We start from the raw sequence: 27,207 nt of genomic DNA on the forward strand, positions 1-27,207 counted from the left end.
ACGAAAGTTCATTAAGTTCAAATGGCTCCAGCATAAAATGTTTATTATCCGAATTATTAATATTAAAATCAATTTTATTTTCAACATAATCAGGAGCTAGTTTATACAGAAAATCATAAATCCAATCACCCTTTTCTAAAATATTATTATAAACTATTTGGTTTCCTAATGATTTTATTTTATTCCATATAGTTTTTATAGGAACATTTTTATTTAGATTTTTGCAAAATTGCTGCCACGATTGCTTTTTACTTTCTCTAATAACTTTTTTTGTTAAGGCAGTTTGTCTTTTATACATTAGAAAATTATTCATATTTGGGTGTTGTTTGTATCTCTTAAGTGCCTCTTTTCTCTTTGTAATGCTGGTGGCGCATTCTTTCGTCCACCAACATTTAACATGTTGATATCTTACTTCTTTTTTTAGAGGTATTGCTTTTTGAGACGCGTCATTTATTTCATTGATAAATTCTTCATAAGTTAAAGAATTCACATGGTCTACATTAAAACTATTTCTATAAACCTTCCAATCCGCTTTTTTTGTATCCCACTTACAATACGGACGTCTTTTCATATTTTCAATTAAATATAAATTTGATTCTATAATTATAGGATAGTGATCTGAGCCCATATCATCTTCCAGAATGGTCCATTTAAATTTAGAAGCTAAGTTTGGGGAACAGAAAGTAAGGTCAACAGCTGACTTATTTTTATGTCTGATATTTCCAATAATAGTGGGGGACCCATCATTCAAGTACACGAGGTTGTTATCTTGTATTGCATCTAGTAACTGGCGACCTTTAGAATCTGTATAGCTAGAGCCAAATGCTTGATTGTGTACATTAAAGTCCCCTGCGAATATTATTTGACCGTTAATACTGTTTATCAACTTATCCCAATCTCTGTAACTTATATTATTCGTAGGTGAATTATACAAAGAAATAATTGAACATTTAAAACCATTATGCAAATTCACCTCAATTCCCACTAACATCAAATCTTTTATTTTATGTAACTTTTTAATTTCGCTGTAAGGAATTTCAGTTTTTATTAAAATTGCTGTACCTGACTTTCCGTCTTTTCGGTCCATTCTTACGACATTATATCCCTTAAATTTAACATCAGTGTTTGGTTTGAACCATGTTTCACTTAATATAGCGATATCTATTTCTTCATTCATTAAACAAACTTCTAAATTTTGTTTGTTAGCGATAGCGGATCTAGCATTCCATTGTAAAATTTTTAGTGGTCGTAATTTCATAGTTTTTTTTTTTTTTTTTTTTTTTCCTAATTAAATAAACTATAAGAAATAAATAAATAAATTAAATAAATAATTATATATACACTGTACAATAGACAAAAATAAAGAACATAGTTACCCACTATGTACCTTCTTCCGAATTCATTCACAGACAAATCTATATACATATATAATAAAATGAAAATTATACACTCATTCACACTATTCCTATACTTAAATGTACATTTAATTAAATAAACTATCCCTATATACACTGTACAAACGTTTAAAAAATAATTACACTCTATATACATTCTTATACATTCGCGCACAGTCAAACCTAGATACATACCTAATAAAACGAAATTTATACATTCGTTCATACAACTCATTCATATATGTACAGTTACCTATATATATTTTTATAAAATAATTATAGCTACACATTTAAATTATTTACAAAATTCTTATATCTGTCCAGATACAAGCTTTGTATTGAGCCTGTATCTATATTGCCTCATTTAAATTAATCACTCTTTCTTTTATCATATTTTTCAAACCTTCATCAGTAATTTTATTCAATTCATTTGGGTTAACACTCTTTATGATAGAGTACACCGCTTCAAAAACTATGTCTAAATTATCGTTATTTTGAAAAGTTTCCTTCAATTTATTTACTTCATTTGGGCGATAAGGATTTTGAGGAACAAGGCCGCCAGGGACATTTTTCTTCACCTCTTCTTCAATTAATAAATTTTGTAATTCTTGTTTGTCAAAGTTAGGTGGCAGTAACCTATGTCTTTTTGTTGCCCTTCTATATGAAACAGTCGTAGCAAAAGGTCTATTATACCCGCCCGTATTTTTGTTAAAAATAGGAAACTCTTTCAAATTATCTATATTTGGGGCATCTTTCCCGGCAATAGCAGAAAATGAATTCCCATTATCAAAAAAATTTTTAGCTTCTAAATAAGAAATATTACTTTCCGCCATTATTTGTTTTATAAGTTTTTCTTTTTTATAACGTGGACATAGTTTTTGATCAGAGGCCATGTGATTGGTACCACCACAATTTATGCATTTTATCTCTGTATTTTTGCACTCTTTAAGGTCATGATTATTTCCACATATTTCACACCTCACAGAACCCTTACACTGATCCTGGAAGTGACCAAATCTCAAACACTTTTTGCATTGAATTACATTCTGTATATAGCAGTGTACTTCACATCTAACATAGTGTATATATACATTCTGAGGCAACTGTTGGCCTCTAACAGTAACCAAAACAGACTGAGTGGGTATTAATTTAACCTCGTTTGTATCTTTGTCCACTATTTTCCGTTTTAATCTTCGTAAATCAGTTATTTCAAAATTTACCCCAGGTGGACCCCTTATAACATCCTTAATTTCATCTTCAGTTAGCTCAGTATCTACGCCCCTTATCACTCCTCTCCTTTGTAATAAATATCTAGGAATATAAGCATCTAGATTTTTTTCTTTTAATAGTACACTTTCCATTAGTTTATTCGCAGATACGCCATTATTAAATTCAATTCTCAGCCTGTTAATACCCAGTTTTTTAATTGAAATGATATTATCTGCTATTTCTGGGTGATTAATGTGTAACAATTTTCCGATAGACATAGGGTGAATCCTAGCAATACCTTTCTTATCTTTGTCTCTACTTTCAATTAAAATATAAAATGGACCCAGATCACTTGTTCTATATTCCATACAGATATTCTGTCTGGAATTATTTTTATTTAAAACACCACTACTCCCTGGACTTATTGTGATTATATTTTTATTAACTTCTGGTTCATTACTTACGAGTACATCACAGCTCATTTCTTCTATATCTGGTGGAATACCTACTTGTCCTCTACTATTGTCAGTCATTTTGCTAACTCACTAAATTATATACACCAAAGGAAATCTATTTACACTTTGCACAAGTTAAAAAGCAATAAATTGAAATAAAACAAAAAACAAAAAACAGAAACTTTTCCTTTTTAATAAAGAAGAGAATAAAAAAGAAATAAAATTAAATATTCACTTTAAAAAAAAAAATCTAAAAAAAGAAAGAAAAAAGAATTTCTAAAAGTAAATGGAGAATAAGCCTGTTTGTTACTTGCGAGTGAGATCGAACTTTGATCCGCACACTACTAAAGCTCAACACAGACTGCATGTAATACTTGAATTCGGTACAGAGTATAGTAACAAGGAAGTGCTCGATAACGTCCGTTCAAAGCTTTCAAATATAAAATCGAAGTTGCCTGCTGAAGCAGAGTCTCCGGTAATCAGCGAAGTAAACTTGAGCTTATTTCCTATATTAAATGTTGGATTGGTTGGTCATTTACCAGAAAGGGCTTTGACCAATATAGCGCGTAAGTTAAAAAAAGGAATAGAATCTCTGCCCAACGTCCTTAAGGTTGAAGTGGCAGGCGTGCGTAAGGAAACGATAGAAGTGATAATTGAGCCCACAATACTAACAAAATACAACATTCAATCAGATGAAATATTTCATGCTATATCGAGCAATAACAGATTAGTAGGAGCCGGATCGCTTGATAATGACACAGGCAAATATTCAATTAAAGTATCAGGATTATTGAAAGATATAGAAGATATTATGAATATTCCTGTTAGGTCTCAAGGCAATGCAGTCTTGAGAATAAAGGATGTGGCAAAGGTGTATCCTAGATTTGAAGATTATGAAGGATTTGCTCGCATCAATGGGCTGTCTAGTGTTGTGTTAGAAATTTCAAAACGTAATGGAAAGAACATAATAGACACAGTAAATCAAGTGAAATACCTAATAGATAAGGCAAAAGACCAATTACCTAAAAATCTAAAAGTGGTGTATTTAAACGACCAGTCAAAAAATGTCCGTAATGTGCTTGATGACCTAGAGAACGGCATAATATTTGCTGTGTTGTTAATATTAATCATAATGGTAATCTCTATGGGTACAAGGACGGCCATTCTTGTAGCACTTTCGATACCTGGCTCCTTTCTTGTTGGAATAATAGCTCTTTACTTCATGGGTATAACCTTAAACATTGTTGTACTCTTCAGTTTAATTATGGCAGTTGGCATGTTGGTTGATGACGCAATCGTAGTTAGTGAATATGCTGATCGAAAGATGATTTGTGGAATGGACAAGGTAGAAGCCTTTCACACTTCAGTTCGTGATATGTTTTCTCCAGTTCTATCATCGACATTAACTAAATTGGCAGTGTTTTTCCCTCTGTTATTTTGGCCTGATATAATTGGTAAGTTTATGCAGTATATACCAATCACAATAATTTTAACTTTGACCGGTTCGCTCATTATGGCCTTGGTTTTCATACCAACACTCGGTGCAATGTTTGGTAAGCCTTCGGTAACTTCGAAAGAAGAAATTGAAAAAATGAGTGCAATAGAAAGTGGTGAGATAAAGAACACTGGGCCTATAATAAGAGCTTACGCATGTACACTGAAGAAAGTTTTGGATCATCCTAAAAAATTCGTGTGTGCTACTATATTAGTTTTATTCTCGTTTAGTATATTATATTTCACCTTTGGCCCTGGAGTAAAGTTTTTCCCGAAAGTGGATTCAGATAATATTCTAATCAGAGTTAAAGCAAGGGAAAGTTTATCAGCCAAGGAACGAGATCTGATACTAAAAGAAGTAGAAGAGCGCATTTCAGGCATCAAAAAAGAAGTTCATGCCTCTTAGAAACGCTAACTATGGATTAGCCGATAAAGAAAGAGCTGGAAATGGAAGGCTTTATGGATTGCATGGAATATGAAATGAGTGTAGAAAAAATGTGAACTAGGAAGTTAACGGGGGATCTATGGCGAGTATGTTCAATTTCTAGTCTGTTTTTCAGGTAACCAAAAACCGTTTCAATGATAGACCTTTTCCTCAGCAAAATCTTTTCATTTAGCGAGATTAATGCGTTTTTCATACCTTTTTTTATCTTGGTAATAAGCTTTAAATTTCTATCAAGTAATTGTAGAGATAAATCTTTTTGGATATAACCTTTATCTCCAAATAATAAACCTACTAGCTTTTTGGTCAGGTCTGGAACTGGTTTTCTATCGTCAACATTACCCTTTGTTAAAGTAACCCCTTGAATTTCACCCTTTTCATTGATTACCATATGTAATTTGAAACCATAAAACCAGCCATAAGAGCTCTTGCTTAATTTTGCAATTCCAGCAAAAACTTTGTTTTTGGATATTCTTTTCGCATGACAAACTGCAATAGGGGTTGAATCAACGTAGTTGATACCTGTTTCTTTTGTTTGCTCATACCAATTCCCATTACATGGGACAATAACTAAAAAAAGCCCCTACTTAAGCAAATAGAATAGCTAGGTAAAACGGCATTGTTATCTATTCGATCCCTGCATAACGGGAATTGGTATTAGTCCGAACTTTTCCTGGATTATTATTCTCATTGCTTTAATGGTAATATTAGGGTTTTCTTCTATCCATGCTTCAATTTGCTGTAGTTGAGCCTGATTTAATTTAGTTTTTCTACATCGTGACGGAGGAGCAAACAGTTTTTCTTCTCTGCCTAATTTCAAGAGTTTTATCCACGAAGTTAGTGCCTTTCTTGAAATGCAATATATTTTTGCTACAGCCGTTATGCTATGCTTTTTTGCCGCAATTACAGCATTTAGTTTTTTTGAAACATATGCATTATTCCTTACTTTCTTCAGCATCTCTTTTGCTGATTTTACTACTTCTTCATCCAATAATTTTGATTTGAGTGCCATTTAAACCTCGACTATTTTACTTACTTCAGTATTGGCTTTTTCTCTATTGTTGTCCATCTGTTTGCTGTGTAATGGGATTTAGTATAATACCACAAATCCCAATGGTAAATTAAAAAGTTTTCCTGCGATTAGCGAATTTATTATGTGTCTTGTTTGATAATGAAAGTTGATATAATCTTTATGCTTAAGAAATTTACTAAATGGGGAAAAAGGCAAAAAAAAGCCCCGGTCAATATCTATTTTAATAACTTGGCGTTAATGCTCTATACGCTTGACAAGTAGCTGACCTTGGGGTTGTAAATACCCATAACCCTATGATAATGGAAATGTTAAAACTTGTCAAGCAATTTTTTTGTGAAAAAAATGGAATTGGTTAAGATTTTAACTAACTTAAAAAAAAGACAAAAGAAACCCCGTGATGTGAGTTGTTTATTGTTCTCTCAAAAACTTGGCGTCCGGTTCTCTCTTACACCGCTTAATAAGCGAGGCTCAGCTAATGTAGACAAAAATTTATAAAGACATGCAGTGTCCATGCTGCAAAAATTAAACATAACACGCCTTGTTTTATACTGTGCTTTTGTCACTTAATACAAGATTAAAGATAAATTTTAGGCCTAAAACACCCACAATTCTATGATAACTATTACAATGTTACAAAAAATAATACCATAGAATTCAATAGAATAATTCCAAGAAAGTTTCTAAGCCTAAAAAGAGGAAGAAAGAGAAATGCCGCTTGAATAGCCTAATGTAGGGGATATTTTAGGTAGTGGCACACAGTTAATTGAAAGAAATACCAAATGGAATAGATAACTGTGCTGTCCCAACCACTACAATTTAATTAATAAATTTTAACAAAAAGGAAAAACATCATGAAAACACCGAAAATAGGAAAAGCCATTGCTAAAAAATTCAAAGATTGGAAAGGCGCCGCTGCTCCAAAAGAAACTGCTATAAAAGAACCAAGCGCTTCCAGCAGTAAGAACTTTTTAGAAGAACCCGAAGTAACGGCTACAGAACAGCAAACCCCTGTTACGACAGAAATTGCTATCAACACCGCTAAAACATGCGATAATAGTAATGTAACAACAATAGAAGATCAAAATACTCCTATAGCTGATAATGTTGAAGCCATAGAAACTGTTACCCAGGAACCAAACACCTTTAATAACCCTTCTCCTGCTGAGCCATGTGACGCTGCAGAGGAAAAACCATCAACACGGCAAAAACAAGCAATCCTGGCTGGTATTACTGGTATAGCATTATTAATATGTAGTATTGAATTTTATGCCTTGAAAATCCATGTTACAGTAACAGTGGTTGTTGGGATAGTTGGATTAATGTGTATGAGTTTTGCGTTGTATAAAGCTCTAAAGCCGGATACGAAGTTCGAGGAAGTTAAAGATGTGGAGCAGCCTATAGTCTCTTTTGAATCCGAGGATATGATCAGAAATCCATGAACACTACTCGACAAATAGAGGTAGGCGTTCCAACTGATGTAATCTACCAGGCAACTGGCCTTCAGGATCTTAAAGCTATTTGAAAAGCTTCCTTATCGCTATAGCATTTTAGGCATCTTCCAAAAAAACGTTAAAGCTATTTTAGCCAAACACTTAACATGGAGTTCGGGCTCCTAGCTGTATATTTTCTTTTACAGGGAAGGATACAGATGGATTATCTAATGAAGAGTTCACTACATCTGCTGCTTTAGTTTTTTTTGAAACTTCTTTAGATGGGCTAATTGTTTCAGAACGCATCAGTTTTCCAAATCTGACAAAAAAACGTTGCTCTATGGCTTCATTAACTGTTATCCCTCCTAGTAAGCAGCTTTTTCCTATTTCTTCCTTGTTTTTTAATTGATCGAGTTTCTTTCTATCGTTGTCACTTATCTTTACCGCTATTTTACTGCTATCTTGAACGCCGGGACATAGATAAATACTGATCTTTCCTACCTCAGTAGTAAAAGACATCTCAATGTCACCTTTCAAAACATCTATGTAATTTCTTTTTCCTTTCTTGCTTTCAACTCTTACTATACTTTCTCCAAGCTGTAGCACGTTATCTTTTATATTTAAATTTTCACTTACTTTACTATTTGTAATCTTTGCAACTTCAACGGTGCTACCTTTTGGGTACGCAATAAAAAGGCGATCGTTATCTATCTCCACTTCTAAATTATTACCTTGAGTTTCTTCATTCCTGTTTATTATACTTTCACGTGCTATTCTTTTCAGTTCATTCTTAATTTCTTTACACTTTTGAAAAATAGCCTCGTCTTTTCCGTACATAATAGGATCTATCCCTGCATCACTATAAAAATCAGACCTTATTTTTCCACCTGCTAATAATAGCTTACTGATAATACTCAATACAGCATCTTGACTCTCATCCCACTCATCCGATGCATCCTCATACTGTAACCTAAAAGCAGCTGTTGTGCGCCAAATACTACAAGAAATATCAATCATTTTTTTTAATACTAAATTCGATATGGTATATTCATAGCCAATGCAGCATGAATTTAGCTTTATATCTTTACTTAAATACCTATCTATTAAGCATTCTATACGTCTCAAAGCAACCACAGTAGAATTTTCACATTTTTTGCTTGTATAATCTTGATGATGCTGCTCTACTATACCCTCTATCTCTTTATAAAATTTACCAATTAAAATTTTTTCATCTTCAGTAAACGGCATTTCTAACTTTGCAAGAGCTGGAGCCTCCGGGATAAAAGACTCTTTAACAATAGCATTGTCTGCAGTATTAGGCTGATACCACCCATCAGAATCATCACTTTGCTCTTCACTTGATTTCCGTTTTGGTTCTTGTTCGTTTGTTTGTCCGGTTTGCGTACCAATAGGTTGAGCAAAAATCATACTGTACCTCCTAGATTAGACAGATAATACATTATGTACAATATATAATATGAGTCAAGCTATTTTAAACATAATATTTTTATTATTTTGCAATGTTTAAGTTTTTGTAGTAAATTCAAATACCGATAGGTTCCAAAACAAACTCTTCTCACGGGCGTTGGTTTTCGTTGCTGGAAATGGCTATATTATTTGAGTTTTCAATAATGTATAATACTAAATTAGTAATAATTCATTTAAAAATAGAAGGAAAATCCAAGGGAAACTTATAGTAAACTTTCATATATTTTACCACTACACTCCGGACCATATATTAACATTATACCATTAAATTTGACATATAAACTTTCATCTACCAGGAAGATCATCTGCAGAACTATGTCCTAAGTTATCCTTTATACGAAGAACATCCTTAACTGATATAAGAGTATTTGGCCTCTGTGCACGATCATTCCATATGGCATACGATAAAACTACTGTGTCTCCATCGGTAATACGCTTATACCCTCTGCAATGCATATAATCACCCAATTGGTTATTTGCGTCCCGAGTTTTACGCTGTAATTCACCAGTACCAGCAAACTTCAACTCTATTCCTATCGGGTGGACACCATCTCTACTGTCTGGAGACCGTAATAATACCAGATCTAATCTCTCTCCTCCTCCCAGTTGAAATTCAATAATTACCCTAGCTGGATTATCACAAGCGTAAAATAATCCATGCAGTATGGAATGAAATCCAGCCTCTCTAGCGTTATCCCTATTTACTATCCACCTTAACGGAAATAGCACATTAGAAATTGCTTGAAACATTTGTGCATGACGATTGTGTACTTGCCAACCAGTATTCATCATTATATCTGCAGTGCTGTGCACGTTACTGACACCACCTATCTGTGAAAATTCACCTAGAAAAGATCCGCCTACTTTATTTTGTAAATAGAGGGCAGGTGAGTCAAATGGTGTTACACCAACAGTTAAACCAAGATCATCCTCAGCTCTTCTTGCTGGGTCCAATCTACATACTACCTCATACACTCTAGCGTTCGGCCAACGTGATAGATCTAGGCCCCGTTCTGGAAATTGGTGCGTTGCTAGTACATGACGTATATTAAGTATAATAACCCTTTCCTCTCTTCCTAATAATGCATGTAAAATCATGGTCAAGGCACGATTTCCAACATTTATCTGTGTAGCCCCTCCTTGCAGATCTAGCATTTTATCGTCATCGTGATAATGGAATAAGTGTTTGGTTACATCCACCCAATTTCCTCTTGTTAACATAATTCTTTTCTTTGCAAATGTAGCATTCCCAAAGGTAAAGCCGGTTGTATAGAGAAATATTCTCCTATCCCTAGCACTAACACCATCCCTTTTTCTAATACCTGGTACAGCAGGTACACCAAACGCTGGGTATAGTAAATAATCTCTAACGCTCTCTTCAATTTCGGCTATCGGTCCACTAAATAGCCTTTTCAATAAAGAAGATTCTCTTTCCAAAAAGCTTTTAGTGCTAAGCTGTAAACGTTCGTTATTGTCTAAATCAAAATTTAATCCTACACAAACAGCATCTTCTGACGAAGTGTGGATGGATATGGATGAAACAGGACATCTCGTAACATAATTTTCAGCTTGTGCCAACGCTCGATCAACATGTCCGGTTCTTGCTCTTCCTGCCTTGAGTTCAATTATAATAGGAACAGAATCTATTAACCGTTGTACACCACGTACAAGAAAAGTAATATCTGTATATCCACCCCCCACAAATAACTTAAGGTAAATACCAGCTGTATGACGATATCTAAAATTCATCAAAAATCCTGACAGAAAACCATGATAGTCTGACTCCTTGCCATTGAAATCTAGTGCATTATTATACCTATTATAGATGCCAATTATATACTCTAAAACTTCCCTAGTAACATTAGACACATTATTTGCATTATTACTTGCCAATTCTCCTAGTAGACTCGATAAGTTGCCTTGCTGTGTAGTTCTGATGGTCTCTTCAAAACCATTGCATGGAGATGCTGAATTTCCAGTAAATGCATTTCTCTCACGAATTTTTACACATCTTATTGCTTCCTCTTCTCCTTGATTTTCTGCCCATGTAAATGTTTTATACTCTTCCCATGCAAATCGCCCTGCCCGTGACGCAACATTCTGCTGTTGTAAATTATTCTCTATCCACATCTTCTCTTGCTGACTAAATCTTGAACCAAAACTATTCTGTCTATCAGCAATAGTGAAACATCTTACAACCCTGTAATCTCTTCTATCTCTGTCATTAGTTAATATAGCAACCTTTAAATTTCCTTTTCTAGGGTCATTCGTAGTGTTGTCAAAACGAAAATAAATTTTTTCATTATTTGCAACATCAGAATCAAATGCGGTAGCAAACATACCAAAAAAGAATGCAGGAAAAAAGCGGTCCTTACCAACTCAGTGCAAAAAAGATGGACATTGATCCAAGAAAGATTCAAACCTTTCTACAAACTCTTGGCAATTTCCGTTCAACAAGCTTTTAATTAATCCAATATTTTCACCATTATTATGCATAAAACACCTCTACTTACTACGACTAGACAAACCACTAATGCCAGGAGCCCCTAACATGGACTGCGGATCACCAGAGCCACCACCACCTCCATGGTGGATAGGTGCCTTATCAAACAACCTCTCTGCCAGTTCACCATAATCAATACCCTTTTTCATACCAGGTCTTCCAGTAATTCTTAAAGTATTAGCTACATGCTTTTTCAACCCCATGAAATTTTCATCTGAACAAAAACTTTTGGCAAACTGAAGAATCTCTAATATTTCGTTCTCCTTGATAAGTGAGCTGGCTTTGTTATCATCACGTTTCCAATCTACAATCAATCCTGCGAGTACACCCTTCATTGGAACTACAGGAAGTATACCATTAGAAAGATCAACAGCAACCTTTTTGTGCTCATTAAAACGATCACACCTCCAAAGTTCCATAAAAATTGATCTAGCTTGAGCACCTGACTCAGGACTTTCTAGCATTACGTTTGAAAGTGAGGAAAGAAGGAGTGCATAATCATGATGTGAAAATATTTTATCTGCAGGTACTGAAACTTCTTCATAGCACCAACGCTTTATCATGTCTTGAACTGTACCAAGAAAATCCCAACGTATTAATCCATTAAAAAGAGAATATACTCCCTGATCTTTTTCTGATAATTTAAGCAACAGCTCACGTTTTGTTGGATCACCTACTTCGTGCAGACAAAAATCCAAAACGGTAGCACGATTGTAGTTACATTGAATAGTGGACAAGGTAATAACCACATTAGTAATTTCTTCTTCTCTTTCTTGCTTGTTTAAGCGATTACAGAAATATTCTACTCCCTCTCGACATTTAAAACCTGCAGCTTCTCGGAAGCCATCTACGTTATTAATGTTCCAGATTCTCTATTAATCCAAAAGCTAAATGCAGGATCATAACTTCCCATAGACTCAAGCAAATCACTTCTTATATACTTGTCATCTACAGGATTACCATCTACGTCTACTGCACCGGGAGAGACTCTACCTTTGTAAGACTCAAATTGCTCTTGAAAGAGCGGATAAATTTTATCTACCACACAATACCTGCAAGCCATGTATACCTGCAAAACGGATTCTCTATTTCATCTATTTTTTCCTCAGTTAGCTTCTGTCCTAGGATGTAATTGTTTAATTTTGTATCTGACCAGCAACTCTCATCGCGAAATATGTTGTATAAGAATTGTAGCTTATCATCTTTAAGATATTCTACCTGCCTAATATAAGTTTTCACCCATCTTTCAATAGCTAAACGTCTTTCAGCAACAACCTTGGAATCTGTATGTTGAATAACATTTTTTAACTTGTTAAGCACTTCTACATGACGCTCTGTTTCTCTTGGCATTCCACCTCCTATAAAAAATACTTACGGTATTATGCAAAAGTTGGAATCAAATAGCAATACTAAAATTACCAAAAATAAAAAAACTTCATGAAAAATATTTTTCTATACTTGAGCAGATACATTTAGCCTTTTCATAAATCTTGTAAAATTCAAATGATAAATAGGTTTAGTTTCTAGGAAGAAGAACGTGAGAGACTAGAAGAACTCATAAGAACTGTAGTATTATCAAGTTTAGTTCCTAACTCTTGAATATTATGCTCCTGTAACGCTTTTACAAGTGAACTTGCAATATCTTTATGGTTGTTAACAAATGCAGTCTGTATTAGTGTTTGTCCTTGACTATTACGAGCATTTGTAATGACTAAAAATTCATTAGGGTTTTTGTCTCTTATCGTTTCTAATTCTTTAACTATTTCACAGTCACCATTTTTAGCCTCTTCAAATAATTTACTAATCATCTGCAATAAATAGGCGATATCAGTATTTTTAGCATCTTTAGCAAAATCTAGTGGCATTTTACTGCCTTTACTACTAGCAACGTCAAACATTGCACCATGTTTTAGTAAAGAATGTACAACTTCAAGATGGTTAAACTTGGCAGCATAATGGAGCGGAGTTAAATTATTATCATTAGTGAAGTTTACATTTGCACCATTTTTAAGTAGAAGGTTAACAATGTTGATATAGCCTTTCCATGATGCGTAAAGTAATGGTGTTTCAAAATGAATACTCCTACTATTAACTAATACTCCCTCTTTAAGGCAATTTTCTACTTCTAAATGGCTGTTATCTTTTGTAGCTTTGAACAGCTTTTCAGTTAGTCTTAGCAATTTAATTACCTCTAAGTTATAACTTCTCTCCGCAAAATGTAATGGCAAAACATACCTGCCTATCTCAGTCTTAGCATCAAAATATGCTCCATTCATAAGCAGAGACCTAACTATATCTAAGTTACCAAGTTGTGCTCCTAAGTGTAAAGGTGTAGCATTTTTATCCATTTTTGCATTAACATCCGCTCCATTTATAATAAGAGTTTTAACTACCTTAGGATGACCATATTGAGCTGCAAAATGTAGAGCTGTGCCTCTACTTTGATTTTCTTTTACACTTGCATCAGCACCATGTTTCAATAGGACAGTGGCAATCGAATCATAACCTTTTTCTGCTGCAAAATGTAAAGGAGTCCAATTTGTATGATCTAGAGCATTAACATCTGCTCCCTTTTTCAATAGCAATTCAATCACCTCTAAGTGATCATGGTCTACTGCAAAGTGTAGAGGCGTAGTACTTTTGACTGTTTTAGCATTAATGTCTACCTCTTTATCAAACAAAGATTTAGCAACTTCTAAATTACCATCATACGCCGCACAGTGTAGAGGAGTCCAACTCCTATTATCTATAGCATTAACATCTGCTCCACTTTCAATCAGAAAATTTACTATCCCTAAATGATTATGTTCTGCTGCCAGATGTAGAGCTCTTCTACCATCATCTATCTTTGCATTTATATTTGCTCCTTTTGCAATTAAGTTCTCTACTATTTTTAGAGAAAAACCATTATATGCCGCATTATGTAAAGGAGTCCAATTTTGATCATCCACAGCGTTAATGTTTGCTCCATTCTTAATCAAAAAATCACTCACTTCTAAATGACTCTGCTGAATTGCTAGATGTAAAGGTGTGAAACCTTCATTTTTTTTAGCATTAATGTTGGCTTTTTTTTCTATCAGTAACTTAACTACTTCCAAATGACCATTCTGAGATCCTATATGTAAAGCCGTAGAATTATTGTAGTCTTTAGCATTAACATCAATTCCATTTACAAGAAGAAGGGACTTAACTACTTCAAAGTGATTACGTTCTGCTGCTAAATGCAAAGGTGTAAGATTTTCATAATCCTTAGCATTAACATTAGATTTTGCTTTTAGTAAAATGTCTACTAACTCTAAAAAGCCATTTTGAGACGCTAAGTGTAAAGGTGTAATCCTATCACCTGTTTTTGCATTAACGTTCACTCCCACTTCAAGCAGAACCTTAACTATATCTAGCCTACCAATTTGTGTTCCCAAATGTAATGGTGTAATGTTTGTATCAACTTTATGATTACCTATTCCTGAAGATCCAGCATTAATATCAGATCCATGTGAAATAAGAGCTTTGACTACCTCGAGGTTACCATTTTGTACTGCAGAATGCAAAGGTCTTGCTCGATCATTATTTACAGCGTTAACATCTAATCCCTTTTCAATAAAGACATTTACTATATCTAGATGACCATTCTCTGCTGCTAAGTGTAAAGGTGTATTAAGCTTATCTGTTTTAGTACTAAGATCTGCTCCATTTGCAATTAAGGTGTTGACTATATCTAAGCAGCCTTGTTGGGATGCAAAATTTAAAGGTGTAAAGCCTAGAATGGCCTTATGATTTACATCTGCTCCATGTGCAATGAGAAAGTTAACCGTCTCTAAGCGATTTTTTGCAATTGCAAAATACAGTGGTGTAAAGCGATCATATTTAACCTCGGAGTTAATATATAAACCTTCAGCTAACAAGGTGCTGACTAAATCCAACTGACCATTTCCTGCTGCTAAGTGTAGTGGTGTAAGACTACGATGTTTCTGAGCTTCATGATCTATATTTAAAAATTCCACAGGAAATTGCAGCTGATTCAGACTATTAGCTATTCTATTAGTAAACATAAAGGCCTCACATTTAAGAAGAATTTATGTAAAATATAACACCTATAAGTTTTTTAAGCAAAATAAATCTTCTTAGAACCTGTTTAAAATCTCCGTAGTAAAAGAGAAATGAAGGAGAGAACAACCATTTGTAAGCTAGTGTTGAGTTTACGTTCGCAATTTTTCCACAAACGCCTGCATTTTTCCAGCCAAGCGAAAGAACGCTCGACAACCCATCTCTTTGGCAGTACAACAAAAAGATTTAATTCACTTCGCTTTATTACTTCAACAGTAGAACCAATAGTTGCCTTTATTTGAGTTGCAAAATTTTCTCCTGTATAGCCAGCATCAACCAATATGTTTTTAACATCAGAGAGGTTTTCTTTAGCATTTTCAACCATTTTCACAGCACTGCTGCGGTCAGTTGCTTCTGCAGTCGTTACATAAATTGCGTGTGGTAAACCTTGTGCATCAACTGCAATATGGCGTTTTATACCTGAGATCTTTTTACCTGCATCGTAGCCCTTGCTTTCAGCAGTATCTGCGTTTTTAACGCTTTGTGCATCAATTATGCAGAAACTGGTTTTCTCTTTCCGACCATTGCCGATACGGACCTCTCCAACTAATTTTTTTTAAGACTAATTCTAACAAACTTGGTTCTGCTCCATTCTTTTTATTCCATATTTGAAAATAGTAATACACATTCTCCCAGTTTGGAAACTCTTTTGGCAGCATCCTCCACTGACATGCGCTTTTTATCACATATAGCACTGCACAAAATACATCATACAAATCAAGTTTTCTTGGTCTTGTTTTCTTTCTACTATTTTCTAAAATTCCTCTGATTTTTTCAAATTGCTCTCGACTTATATCGCTTGGATAACTTTCTCGCATAGACACCTCTTTCTTAAATCTATCCCTATTTTATCTCATCCTTTCAAGATTTTAAACAGGTTCTTAGATGACGTACGCTGCTAACAAAATTTCTGGCTTTTTTGTTGTGTAGGGCTTATCATTTTGATTTAATTTTGGTGAGATTATGTTAGACCTTGCAGAAAGAATGTCCCTAATAAAGCCATCACCTACGATTGCTGTAACCGACAAGGCAAATAGACTGAAAGGCGAGGGAAAAGATATCTGCGTTTTAGCTGCAGGGGAGCCGGACTTTGACACTCCAGATCATGTAAAAAAAGCAGCTATTCAAGCAATAAACGAAGGTAAAACTAAGTATACTGCTGTTGATGGGACACGTGAACTTAAAGAGGCGATAATCAATAAGTTAAAAAGGGACAACAATCTCGAATATACATTTAATCAAATCTGCGTTGGTACCGGTGCTAAACAGGTGTTGTTTAACTTATTTATGGCAACGATTAACCCTGGAGATGAAGCTATAATTCCAGCCCCTTATTGGGTCTCATATGTTGATATGGTAAGTCTTTTTGGTGGTCTGCCGGTTGTGGCAAAGTGCAAGCAAAGCTTCAAGCTAACACCAGAATTGTTAAAAAGCAAGATAACCAAGAAGACCAAGTGGTTGATTCTTAACTCACCGAATAACCCAGCAGGAATTGTGTATACATATGATGAACTGAAAGACATAGCACAAGTATTGCTTGAATGTCCTCACGTGAACGTTGTTACAGATGATATTTATGAACATATAGTATACGATGAGAGGTTTTTTACTATTGCCCAGGTTGAACCGAGGCTTTATGATAGGGTTTTTGTGGTTAATGGGGTATCGAAAGCTTACGCGATGACAGGCTGGAGAATAGGTTATATTGCAGGTAAAAGTAATGTAATAAAAGCCATTTCTGCACTGCAGTCTCAGAGCACTTCTAACCCAAATTCGATAGCGCAGGCAGCAGCAGTTGAAGCTTTAAGTGGCGATCATGGTTTTTTGAAGGAAAGAACGAGAATTTTCAAGAGTCGTAGAGATTTTGTGGTAGAGAAGCTAAGTTCTGCTCCAGGACTATCAACATCTACTCCGCAAGGTGCGTTCTATTTTTTCGTTTCGTGCGAAGGCTTGTTGGGTAAGAGCACAAAAAATGGTAAAGTAATAAATAATGACTTTGATTTTATTGAATACTTGTTGGAGGATCATTTAGTTGCCGTAGTTCCAGGAGTTGCGTTTGGCCTTGAAAATTTTGTCAGAATTTCTTATGCAACCTCTCAGGAATAACTAGAAATTGGATGCAACAGTATTATTAAAGCATGCGAAACACTAAGTTGACTTTCTGCATTCTCATGTGTAATGTTTTCGTATGTCAGTAGAAAGGAACTAATTTATGGCCTGGTTATATTTATTATTAGCTGGCTTACTTGAAGTTGTGTGGACGATGGCGCTAAAGTATAGTGATGGTTTTACCCGCATTACGCCTGTGGTAATTATTTTAGTTTGTGCTCCTACAAGCCTTTACTGGCTATCAGTAGCAATGAAGTCTATTGCCCTTGGAACATCCTACGCATTTTGGACTGGTATAGGTTCTATAGGCGCAGCGGTAGTAGGAGTAATGTTTTTTAATGATCCAGTAAATTTTGGGCGTTTATTTTCTATTGTCTTGGTAGTGCTGGGTATTACAGGCTTAAAAGTGTTTACCAAATAAGCAGCTAAAGGCTAGGTGTGAAACATATATGCCGGGAATTGAGATAAGTAGACGCTCATAAATTGTCTATTTTACCACGTCGAGGATATTTACTGAAGTCACCTCAGATTCCTTAATTTGTGAAGAAGGATGTCCTATTGATTGGGCAAGTATATTTCTGATGTTTAACTTATTTTCTTCATTTTGCTGGATTAAATTAATATCATTTATTTTTTTCACCAAACCTTCTCCTTCCTCCAGAATCTTTAAATCACTTTCGTTGATATTATGTTTGCTAAATCCCTCGACAATTTCCTTTTTCGTTTGATGAGTATTCAAAAATGTCGACACTTGCTGCTTATACCAATTCCCATTACATGGGACAATAACTAAAAAAAGCCCCTACTTGAGCAAGTAGAATAGCTGGGTAAAGTGGTATTGTTATCTATTCGATCCCTGTGTAGCGGGCATTGGTATTAGCAATAGCGTGAAGTAGTTTTTTATTGGATGTTAACTCTCCATATACACTCTCTAGACTAATGTCTAAATGTTTTGCTTTGCTTACAGCTAGCTTTATTGTCTCTTCTACTTTGCTCAAAAGTTCTCTATATAGTTTGTCATATCTGTTACCCGTATGAGCAGCAAACGTTTGCTCGATGTATTTTGTTAAGTAATTTTGTAGCGTGTTGTTTTTTGTGCTTGTACTCATTGGCTCACCTTTGCTTGACGTTATATTGACTATTATACATGCGGAAAGGTTAATATTGAGTTAACTAGAACGTTTCTGATGCTAGGTTTTACTAAAAATTATACTATTTTAGGTATAATTGTTCCCATTTTTAGAAATGCCCTCTTCGTGTTCAAGTAGTTAGTGCTAGAAAATTTAGTTGATACATAGTTGCTTATTTGCTATGAATTTAACTGTACTAAGTTTTAGCAAATTAAAAATTTGTAAAAAGCTATTTTTTATAAACCTATGATTTTGAATTTAAGGTTAGGTTGATGCTACAAAGAAACTTTTTAATATGGTTGCTAGCATCCCTATTCTATGCATACCAATACATATTACGCGTGATCCCGAACATAATCGCACCTGAATTAATAACAAAGTTTAAAATAAGTGTTACAGATGTTGGTCAATTCGGTGGGCTGTATTATGTAGGCTATACGGTTGCTCACATACCTGTTGGTCTTTTTCTTGACAGATCTGGCCCAAAACTTGTTGTGCCTATATGCACTATTTTGACATTCGCTGGAACACTACCGCTTATATGCTTCGATGAGTGGTATTATTCAATACTTGGTAGAATAATCGTCGGAATTGGATCGTCTGCTTCAGCAATTGGAATCTTTAAAGTTGCAAGCATGTATTTTTCACAAGAAAAATCAGCAAGAATGGCCAGTTTGTCTATTAAAACTGTCCGGTAGGACAGTTGTATAAGGGTTGACCATCAAAAACTGCACGAAAAAGTGTAACGTTGAAAAACACCCAACTTTGACAATTTTTTTCTATTTTTCTATAAAAGATAAAATTCCCAAATTTTCTTTAAATCTTACTCCAAACCATCCTTTATAACTGTAATTTTTTTGCAACCACCCAGATCTAATAGGTTTCGAGAAAAAAGTTGCCGAAAATGAGCAAAAACGGCTTTTCCAAAAAATGTTCTTGTTCTTGTTCTTGTTCTTGTTCTTGTTACCTTTTTTGTAAACAACGTAGCGCCTAAACGCGTGAACCGATTTTCATGAATGAGGTGTCATTCGATTCGGAATTTTATGTAGATGTGCCTTTTGGGGGTCTCGGCCCTGTACATCGAATGGGAGAGGAGTTAGCCCCCTTTATGTAAGGCCCCCTCCAAAATTATTATTACTAATTACTCTGTAAATCTTGGCCCGATTTTGATAAAATTTGGTAGGATGATAGGGTTAGGGCTCCCCTACCTAACAATAAAGCGACGATCTGCTCTTACACTTGTTAAGGGGAAGTATAGCAATCGTTTCAAATTATCGACACGTGAACCGATTTTCATGAATGAAGTGTCATTCGAATCGAAATTTTGTACAGATTTGTACTTTAAAAGTCTCGACGCTATGCCTCATAAGGAGGGGAGTTCGCCCCACCCAAATAAGGCCCTTTCTAAAACTATTATTACCAATATTTCTAGAAAGCTTAGTCCGATTTTGATAAAATTTAGCACGAAGAAGTGATTAAAGCTCCTCTACGTGGCTGTGAAGTGCCAACATCCTCTTACACCTACTAAGAGGAAGTACTGCAATCGTTAACATTATCAATGAGTGAACCGATTTACATCAATGAATTGTTGTTCGATTCAAAATCTTTGCCTTTTAGGGAGAAGTACTGTAATCGCAGTTTATTTTTCTTGCTCCTCTTAAAAGGAAGTACTGAAATCGCAGTTTAATTTTGCTATTTACGTACAAATACCTTCCTATTTTATTCAAAACGCTTTCTCAAAAAAATGGTTATTGTGGATGGTTTGGGGACCGCAACTATAACCATTCTTTAAAAAGATCTCTCCAGTGGTAGTTGCGGTTCCGATTTAACACCTTATCAGATTATAATGATAGAATAGCTTATTCCAAATTATAAAAAAATCTGTAAAGCAGACGTAACTTTGCTAATAGACAAAAAGGAAAATCTATCCAAAAGGTACAAAAATCTCCTTAACAAAAACTTACAGTTTAAAAAGTTAAGTATAAGGGTTGATTAAACGCCAAAAGGTACACAAATCAGCATGTACCCAACTTCATTGATATTATTTAAGTAATTTTACCGCATTAATTTTCATTAATATTTTTTAAGAATTTATTAGATGTCACATACCCTTATGCTGGCCAGTTCATTCATAATAGTTATAATTGTGATAAAATGTATATTATATCTTCGTATATTTATAAAGTACCTATTTAGGTACTTTATTTTAACTCTATTCCAAATTATTCTTCTGATTTCTCTTTAATGTGCCCTTTATTCTGAAGTTGTCACATATACATGCATGTTAAATTAGAAAAAGACAAATTTAGAGTCGGCTACTGTTTAAATTTGAATCACGGAGGATTTAAAACAATATTTCAGTCTTGAATTCGTCTTACCGAAATATTCGTGAGCACAAATAACACACAGTTAATAACAAGTAGATTATTCAACATTATTTATTCATTTCTCTATTGTAATTTAATTTAGTCCCCCTAATTTTACTTATGGTAAAATACTGGAATAATTAGCTGTCCTAAAAATATGCATATCTTATTTATTTTATATTACATATATATAACATTCTGGTAAGAACACTAAGATGGAGAATATAATTGAAGAAAACTATATTATTTACGATAAAGCCAGATTGACTACTACATAAAATAACAATTACTTTAATCGAAGAATGGACTTAAACCGACGATTTTTATTTAAAAATAAAAATAAATAAATAAAATCATTGATGAATGTTGGTGTAAGCAATTTTTAAAAAAGTTTATGAATTTTTTAGCCTCATATTTTTTTATTTTTTATAACGTTTTCTTTTTCACCTGTAATCAATAGTTTGATAATTATAGATAACTAGATATTACAGTCAATCTAAGTTAAATGGTGTGCTACTTGAACAAATATTTTGTAGATGAAAAAGGCCAGCATAAGGGTATGTGACATCTAATAAATTCTTAAAAAATATTAATGAAAATTAATGCGGTAAAATTACTTAAATAATATCAATGAAGTTGGGTACATGCTGATTTGTGTACCTTTTGGCGTTTAATCAACCCTTATACTTAACTTTTTAAACTGTAAGTTTTTGTTAAGGAGATAATAATAGGACTACTAGGAGCTATTTATGGTGGATTACCCTTGGACTTTTTACTCGATAAATTTGGTTGGGATTATGTTATTTATACTTTCTCGGCGTTTGGTTGTTTGCTTGCTTTGCTGTTATTCTTTGTAACGCCAAGCAATGATGCACAAGGGAGTATAAGTGATAATATACTTCAAGATTTAAAAACTGTGCTCTTCAACAAACACATCATTCTGATCAGCTTTTTTGGTGGCTTAATGGTTGGTCCATTAGAAGGTTTTGCTGATGGCTGGGCAAAAGCATTCTTGTGTGAGATGTATCAAATGACCGGAGATCTAGCGTCTTCGCTTTCTTCTCTCATGTTTATAGGTATAGGAGCTGGAGCATTCTTTTTGGCTTACCTGCTGGAAAAATGTCCAAATAGGCATTGCGAAGTAATTATTGCGTGTTCTTTTGCAATGATCGCCAGCTTCTTTTTGCTTTTTACACGAGCTGGTGGCCTATATGTTGTGCTGCCAGCGCTTCTTGTTATTGGCTTTGCATCTGGATATCAGGTAATTACCATTTACAAAGCAATAAGTTATGTAAACAATAACTTGGTGGGCTTGGCTACGGCCGTATCAAATATGATAGTTATGGTTTTTGGCTATTTTTTTCACGTTGGAATCGCAAAAATAGTAGATTTGTATTGGGATGGAATGATAATACAAGGAAATCCTGTGTATGGTGCTGGATTGCTGGTAAAAGCAATATCGATTATTCCTATATGTCTACTCTTGGCTGCTTTTGGTTTTGTGTGGTTAAAAAAACGATCTTAAAATTGCTTGTAGCGAACATACATTTTAATATCATTGAGTTAAACGAAGTTTGATCTATGACAAGTGTTTCAGAAGGAATCTGCAGTTTTAAAAATGGTTTAAAGTCTTTTGATGACGAAATTTATCAATCTATAGAGAAGGAATTGCAGCGTCAAAGGTCGCAACTGCAACTGATTGCATCAGAAAATTTTGTAAGTAAAGCAGTGATGGAGGCACAAGGCTCTTTTCTGACTAATAAATATGCGGAAGGTTATCCAGGGAAAAGGTATTACTGTGGTTGTGAATATGTGGATGAGGTCGAAAGTCTAGCTATAGAGAGGCTCTGTAAACTGTTTGGTGTTAAATTTGCAAACGTTCAACCTTATTCTGGTTCTCAGGCAAATCAAGCAGTGTTTGCTTCATTGCTTACTCCGGGCGATACGATACTTGGATTATCGCTAAGTTGCGGTGGACACCTAACTCATGGTGCGGCACCAAGCCTTTCTGGTAAATGGTTTAAGTCGATTCAGTATACAGTCAGTAAAGACACTTATCTGCTCGATATGGACGAGGTAGAAAAGCTGGCACTTGAGCATAAGCCAAAACTGATCATAGCTGGTGCTTCCGCTTATCCAAGAAAGATAAACTTCAAGCGTTTTCGCGAAATCGCGGATAAAGTTGGTGCGTATTTGCTTGCTGATATTGCTCACTATGCGGGGCTTATTGCAGCGGGCGAATATCCATCACCTGCTGGATATGCGCATGTTATGACTTCTACGACTCACAAAACTCTGCGTGGTCCTAGAGGTGGAGTAATAATGACGAATGATGAAACGTTACATAAAAAAATTCAATCAGCAGTTTTCCCAGGGCTGCAAGGTGGGCCGCTTATGCATGTAATAGCTGCAAAAGCTGTTGCATTTAAAGAAGCATTAGCGCCAGAGTTTAAAACTTATAGCAGAAAAGTTGTGGAGAATGCGAAAGTACTAGCTCAAACGCTGCAAGAGCATGGACTGAGCATTATAACCGGTGGCACTGACTCTCATATAGTGCTAGTTGACTTAAGATCACAGAAATTGACCGGAAAAGACGTTGTAGATAGCCTTGAAAGGGCTGGTATTACCTGCAATAAAAACTCTGTACCATTTGACACAGAGAAGCCAACCATCACTTCAGGGCTGCGTTTTGGCACTGCTGCTGAAACAACACGTGGACTTGGGGTAGAAAATTTTAAAGAAATAGCAGACTTAATAAACGAGATAATTCAAGGACTAATCAGCAAAAATAGCTTAAATGTCGAAAAAACAGTGAAAAGTAAAGTTGAAAAGATTTGTAATGATTTTCCTATTTATTAACTCTAGTAATTTGTATGGTGTCATCCAAGTAGTTCATAGAAACAGAGTCAAAAAAACTACTTGACAACCTTCGCTAGCGCCTTTACAATAGAATTGTGGGTGTTTTAGGCCTAAAATTTATCTTTAATCTTGTATTAAGTGACAAAAGCACAGTATAAAACAAGGCGTGTTATGTTTAATTTTTGCAGCATGGACACTGCATGTCTTTATAAATTTTTGTCTACATTAGCTGAGCCTCGCTTATTAAGCGGTGTAAGAGAGAACCGGACGCCAAGTTTTTGAGAGAACAGTAAACAACTCACATCACGGGGTTTCTTTTGTCTTGTTTTTAATTGGTTAAAATTTTAACCAATCCCATTTTTTTCACAAAAAAATTGCTTGACAAGTTTTGACATTTCCATTACCATAAGGTTATGGGTATTTACAACCCCAAGGTCAGCTACTTGTCAAGCGTATAGAGCATTAACGCCAAGTTATTAAAATAGATATTGACCGGGTCTTCTTTTGCTTTTTTTCTATTCGGTAAAATTTTTAACGCTTTTAGTTGCAATTCATGAACTGGGCAGAAAGTGTAATTCTGTCCATCCTTTATCACGCAACCTCATCAAATTTGGCATAAGATCAACTACTTTCTATTATCACCGAATCAATTTGCTTGTGAATAAGCAAATTTTCCTGGATTCCAGTGTCGAGCACTGGGATGACAAGAAGAGAGGCTACTGGGGTGACAAGAGGAGGGGCTACTTGGATGACACCCTTCTGACGCTAACTATGGATTAGAAAGAGAATAGAGAGAAGAAGGGAAATAGGGTAAACTCCAGTATTTTAGCGATAATAGGAGGTTACCCAATGAATAAAAATATAACAGAATTATTCTGTTTTGTAGACGATTGTTGTAAAATAATAGATGGAAATTTTGCAAGTAAATTATTACCCAACGGTAAAAAACCCACAAGAGTGCCAGAAATAACGCATTCTGAAATTATAACAATAATTCTATTATACCATCAATCTAGGCATGATAACTTTAAATCGTTTTATCAAAACTATCTAAAATTATTACATAAGTCAGACTTTCCAAAACTACCTTCGTATGATAGGTTTATTGCATTAAAGCCGAGAGTTTTATGGTACTTGATGATCCTGCTGCAATGGCTATGTGAGCAGGCCAAGTGTTTCCTATATTGATTCAACACCTATTGCAGTATGCCACAGAAAAAGAATCTCAAAAAACAACGTCTTTGCCAAGATTGCTAAAATAGGAAAGAGCTCTTATGGTTGGTTTTATGATTTCAAATTACATATGGTAATCAATGAAAAGGGTGAAATTCAAGGGGTTACTTTGACAAAGGGTAACGTTGATGATAGAAAACCAGTTCCCGATCTAACACAAAAGTTAGTAGGTTTATTATTTGGGGATAAAGGTTATATCCAAAAAGATTTATCTCTACAATTACTTGATAGAAATCTCAAACTTGTAACCAAGATAAAAAAAGGTATGAAAAATGCATTAATCTCGCTAAATGAGAAGATTTTTCTGAGGAAAAGATCTATCATTGAAACTGTATTTGGTTATCTGAAAAACAGATTAGAAATTGAACATACTCGCCATAGATCCCCTGTTAACTTTTTAGTTCACATTTTTTCTACGCTTACTTCATATTCTTTACAACGCAAAAAACCTTCCATTTCTAACTCTTTCTTCGTCGGCTAATCCATAGTTAGCGTTACGAGAGTCTCCGCAATATGCAGTTCCCATATCTGTGGTATATGTAGGTTTATTATTAAATTTTTCTAAACTTTGCCTAGGGGTTGGATTTTCACCCGCTGTGTTCTAAACGCTTCTCTTGTCACACTCATAATGGTTTTTCCTTATATTAAAATTTGTTGATTTAGCTACAGTAGTTTAAATAGCAAACCGTAGAAACTTGGTTGAAGTTAGTAACGACAAAAAATTTTTTATTGACTCAATTCCATTTTATTACGTAATTTACTTTAATTTTTCTTGCAAGTTCTCAACTGGGTGTGTATCTTTACGTGAGTAAAGGTTGTATCCTATACGGCTAATTTTATAAAGTTAACAAATAAGCGTGAGAGGAGTTCGTTTCAAGCGTTACTCCTTCACTAAGGTTTCAAAAGCCATGGTGAAAGAACAAGACAAAATATTCACTAATTTGAGTAGTAAAGGAACTCCACTACTTAAGGATGCAAAAAAACGTGGTAATTGGCAAAAAACAAAAGAGCTACTGGATTTAGGGTCAGAAAAAATCATTGAAGAAGTAAAAAAATCTGGCTTAAGAGGTCGAGGGGGTGCAGGATTTTCCACCGGTCTTAAGTGGAGCTTTATGCCTAAAAATCCTTCAAAAGAACAACCAACATATTTAGTAGTCAACGCAGACGAGTCAGAGCCAGGTACATGCAAAGACAGAGATATATTGCGATATGAGCCACACAAGCTACTTGAGGGTATTCTTCTGGCTGGAAGAGCAATCTGCGCGTCAGTTACGTATATTTATATCAGGGGTGAGTTTCATAATGAATATTTAGTTCTAAAAAAAGCACTTGAGGAAGCCTATAAGGAAGGTCTGATTGGAAAAAATGCTTGTAAGTCGGGCTATAACCTTGATGTATTTATACATAGGGGAGCAGGAGCTTATATGTGCGGAGAAGAAACAGCTCAGCTTGAATCAATTGAAGGAAAAAAGGGCTTCCCTCGCATGAAGCCCCCATTCCCTGCAGGTGTTGGGCTTTTTGGCTGTCCAACCACAATAAACAACGTTGAAACCATAGCTATGGTTCCAGATATTCTGCGTCGTGGAGGAGAATGGTTTGCGTCTCTTGGCAAACCAAACAATACCGGTACTAAAATATTTTGTATTTCGGGACACGTAAACAACCCGTGTAATGTTGAAGAAGAGCTTGGAATTCCACTGCGTGAGTTAATTGAAAAATACGCAGGTGGAGTGAGAGGGGGTTGGGATAATTTACTTGCTGTGATACCTGGCGGATCTTCAGTGCCACTTATTCCGAAATCTGTGTGTGATACCATTGAAATGGATTTTGATTCACTAAGAGCTGCACAATCAAGTCTTGGTACTGCTGCTGTCATAGTGATGGATAAATCAACTGACATAATAGCTGCAATAGAGAGGTTATCGCATTTCTATATGCATGAATCATGTGGACAATGT

At 34.9% G+C, this 27,207-nt stretch overlaps 3 protein-coding genes across 3 annotated transcripts; 1 reads left to right on the top strand and 2 right to left on the bottom strand.

Moving 5' to 3' along the window:
- Positions 1 to 1,742: 1,742 nt before the first annotated feature.
- Positions 1,743 to 3,276, bottom strand: LOC141462083 (uncharacterized). Its single transcript, XM_074143683.1, has one exon. It carries the CDS (start codon positions 3,134 to 3,136, stop codon positions 1,745 to 1,747), a length of 1,392 nt encoding a protein of 463 aa, XP_073999784.1. The 5' UTR covers positions 3,137 to 3,276; the 3' UTR covers positions 1,743 to 1,744.
- A 68-nt stretch (positions 3,277 to 3,344) lies between these two features.
- On the top strand, positions 3,345 to 4,958 carry LOC141461941 (multidrug resistance protein MdtB-like). The gene has a single exon (XM_074143423.1). It carries the CDS (start codon positions 3,345 to 3,347, stop codon positions 4,956 to 4,958), a length of 1,614 nt encoding a protein of 537 aa, XP_073999524.1.
- An 8,013-nt stretch (positions 4,959 to 12,971) lies between these two features.
- Positions 12,972 to 16,921, bottom strand: LOC141461944 (uncharacterized). The gene has a single exon (XM_074143429.1). It carries the CDS (start codon positions 15,495 to 15,497, stop codon positions 12,972 to 12,974), a length of 2,526 nt encoding a protein of 841 aa, XP_073999530.1. The 5' UTR covers positions 15,498 to 16,921.
- Between the last annotated feature and the right edge of the window lie 10,286 nt (positions 16,922 to 27,207).

Source organism: Rhodnius prolixus, unplaced genomic scaffold (genome assembly GCF_049639745.1).
Source record: "Rhodnius prolixus isolate KJV_2025 unplaced genomic scaffold, Rpr scaffold_12, whole genome shotgun sequence".
NCBI classification, from domain to species: Eukaryota; Metazoa; Arthropoda; class Insecta; order Hemiptera; family Reduviidae; genus Rhodnius; species Rhodnius prolixus.

Coding starts and splice junctions, on each gene's coding strand:
- LOC141462083 (XM_074143683.1), bottom strand. CDS start 3,136: ATGACTGACAATAGTAGAGGACAAGTAGGTATTCCACCAGATATAGAA.
- LOC141461941 (XM_074143423.1), top strand. CDS start 3,345: ATGGAGAATAAGCCTGTTTGTTACTTGCGAGTGAGATCGAACTTTGAT.
- LOC141461944 (XM_074143429.1), bottom strand. CDS start 15,497: ATGTTTACTAATAGAATAGCTAATAGTCTGAATCAGCTGCAATTTCCT.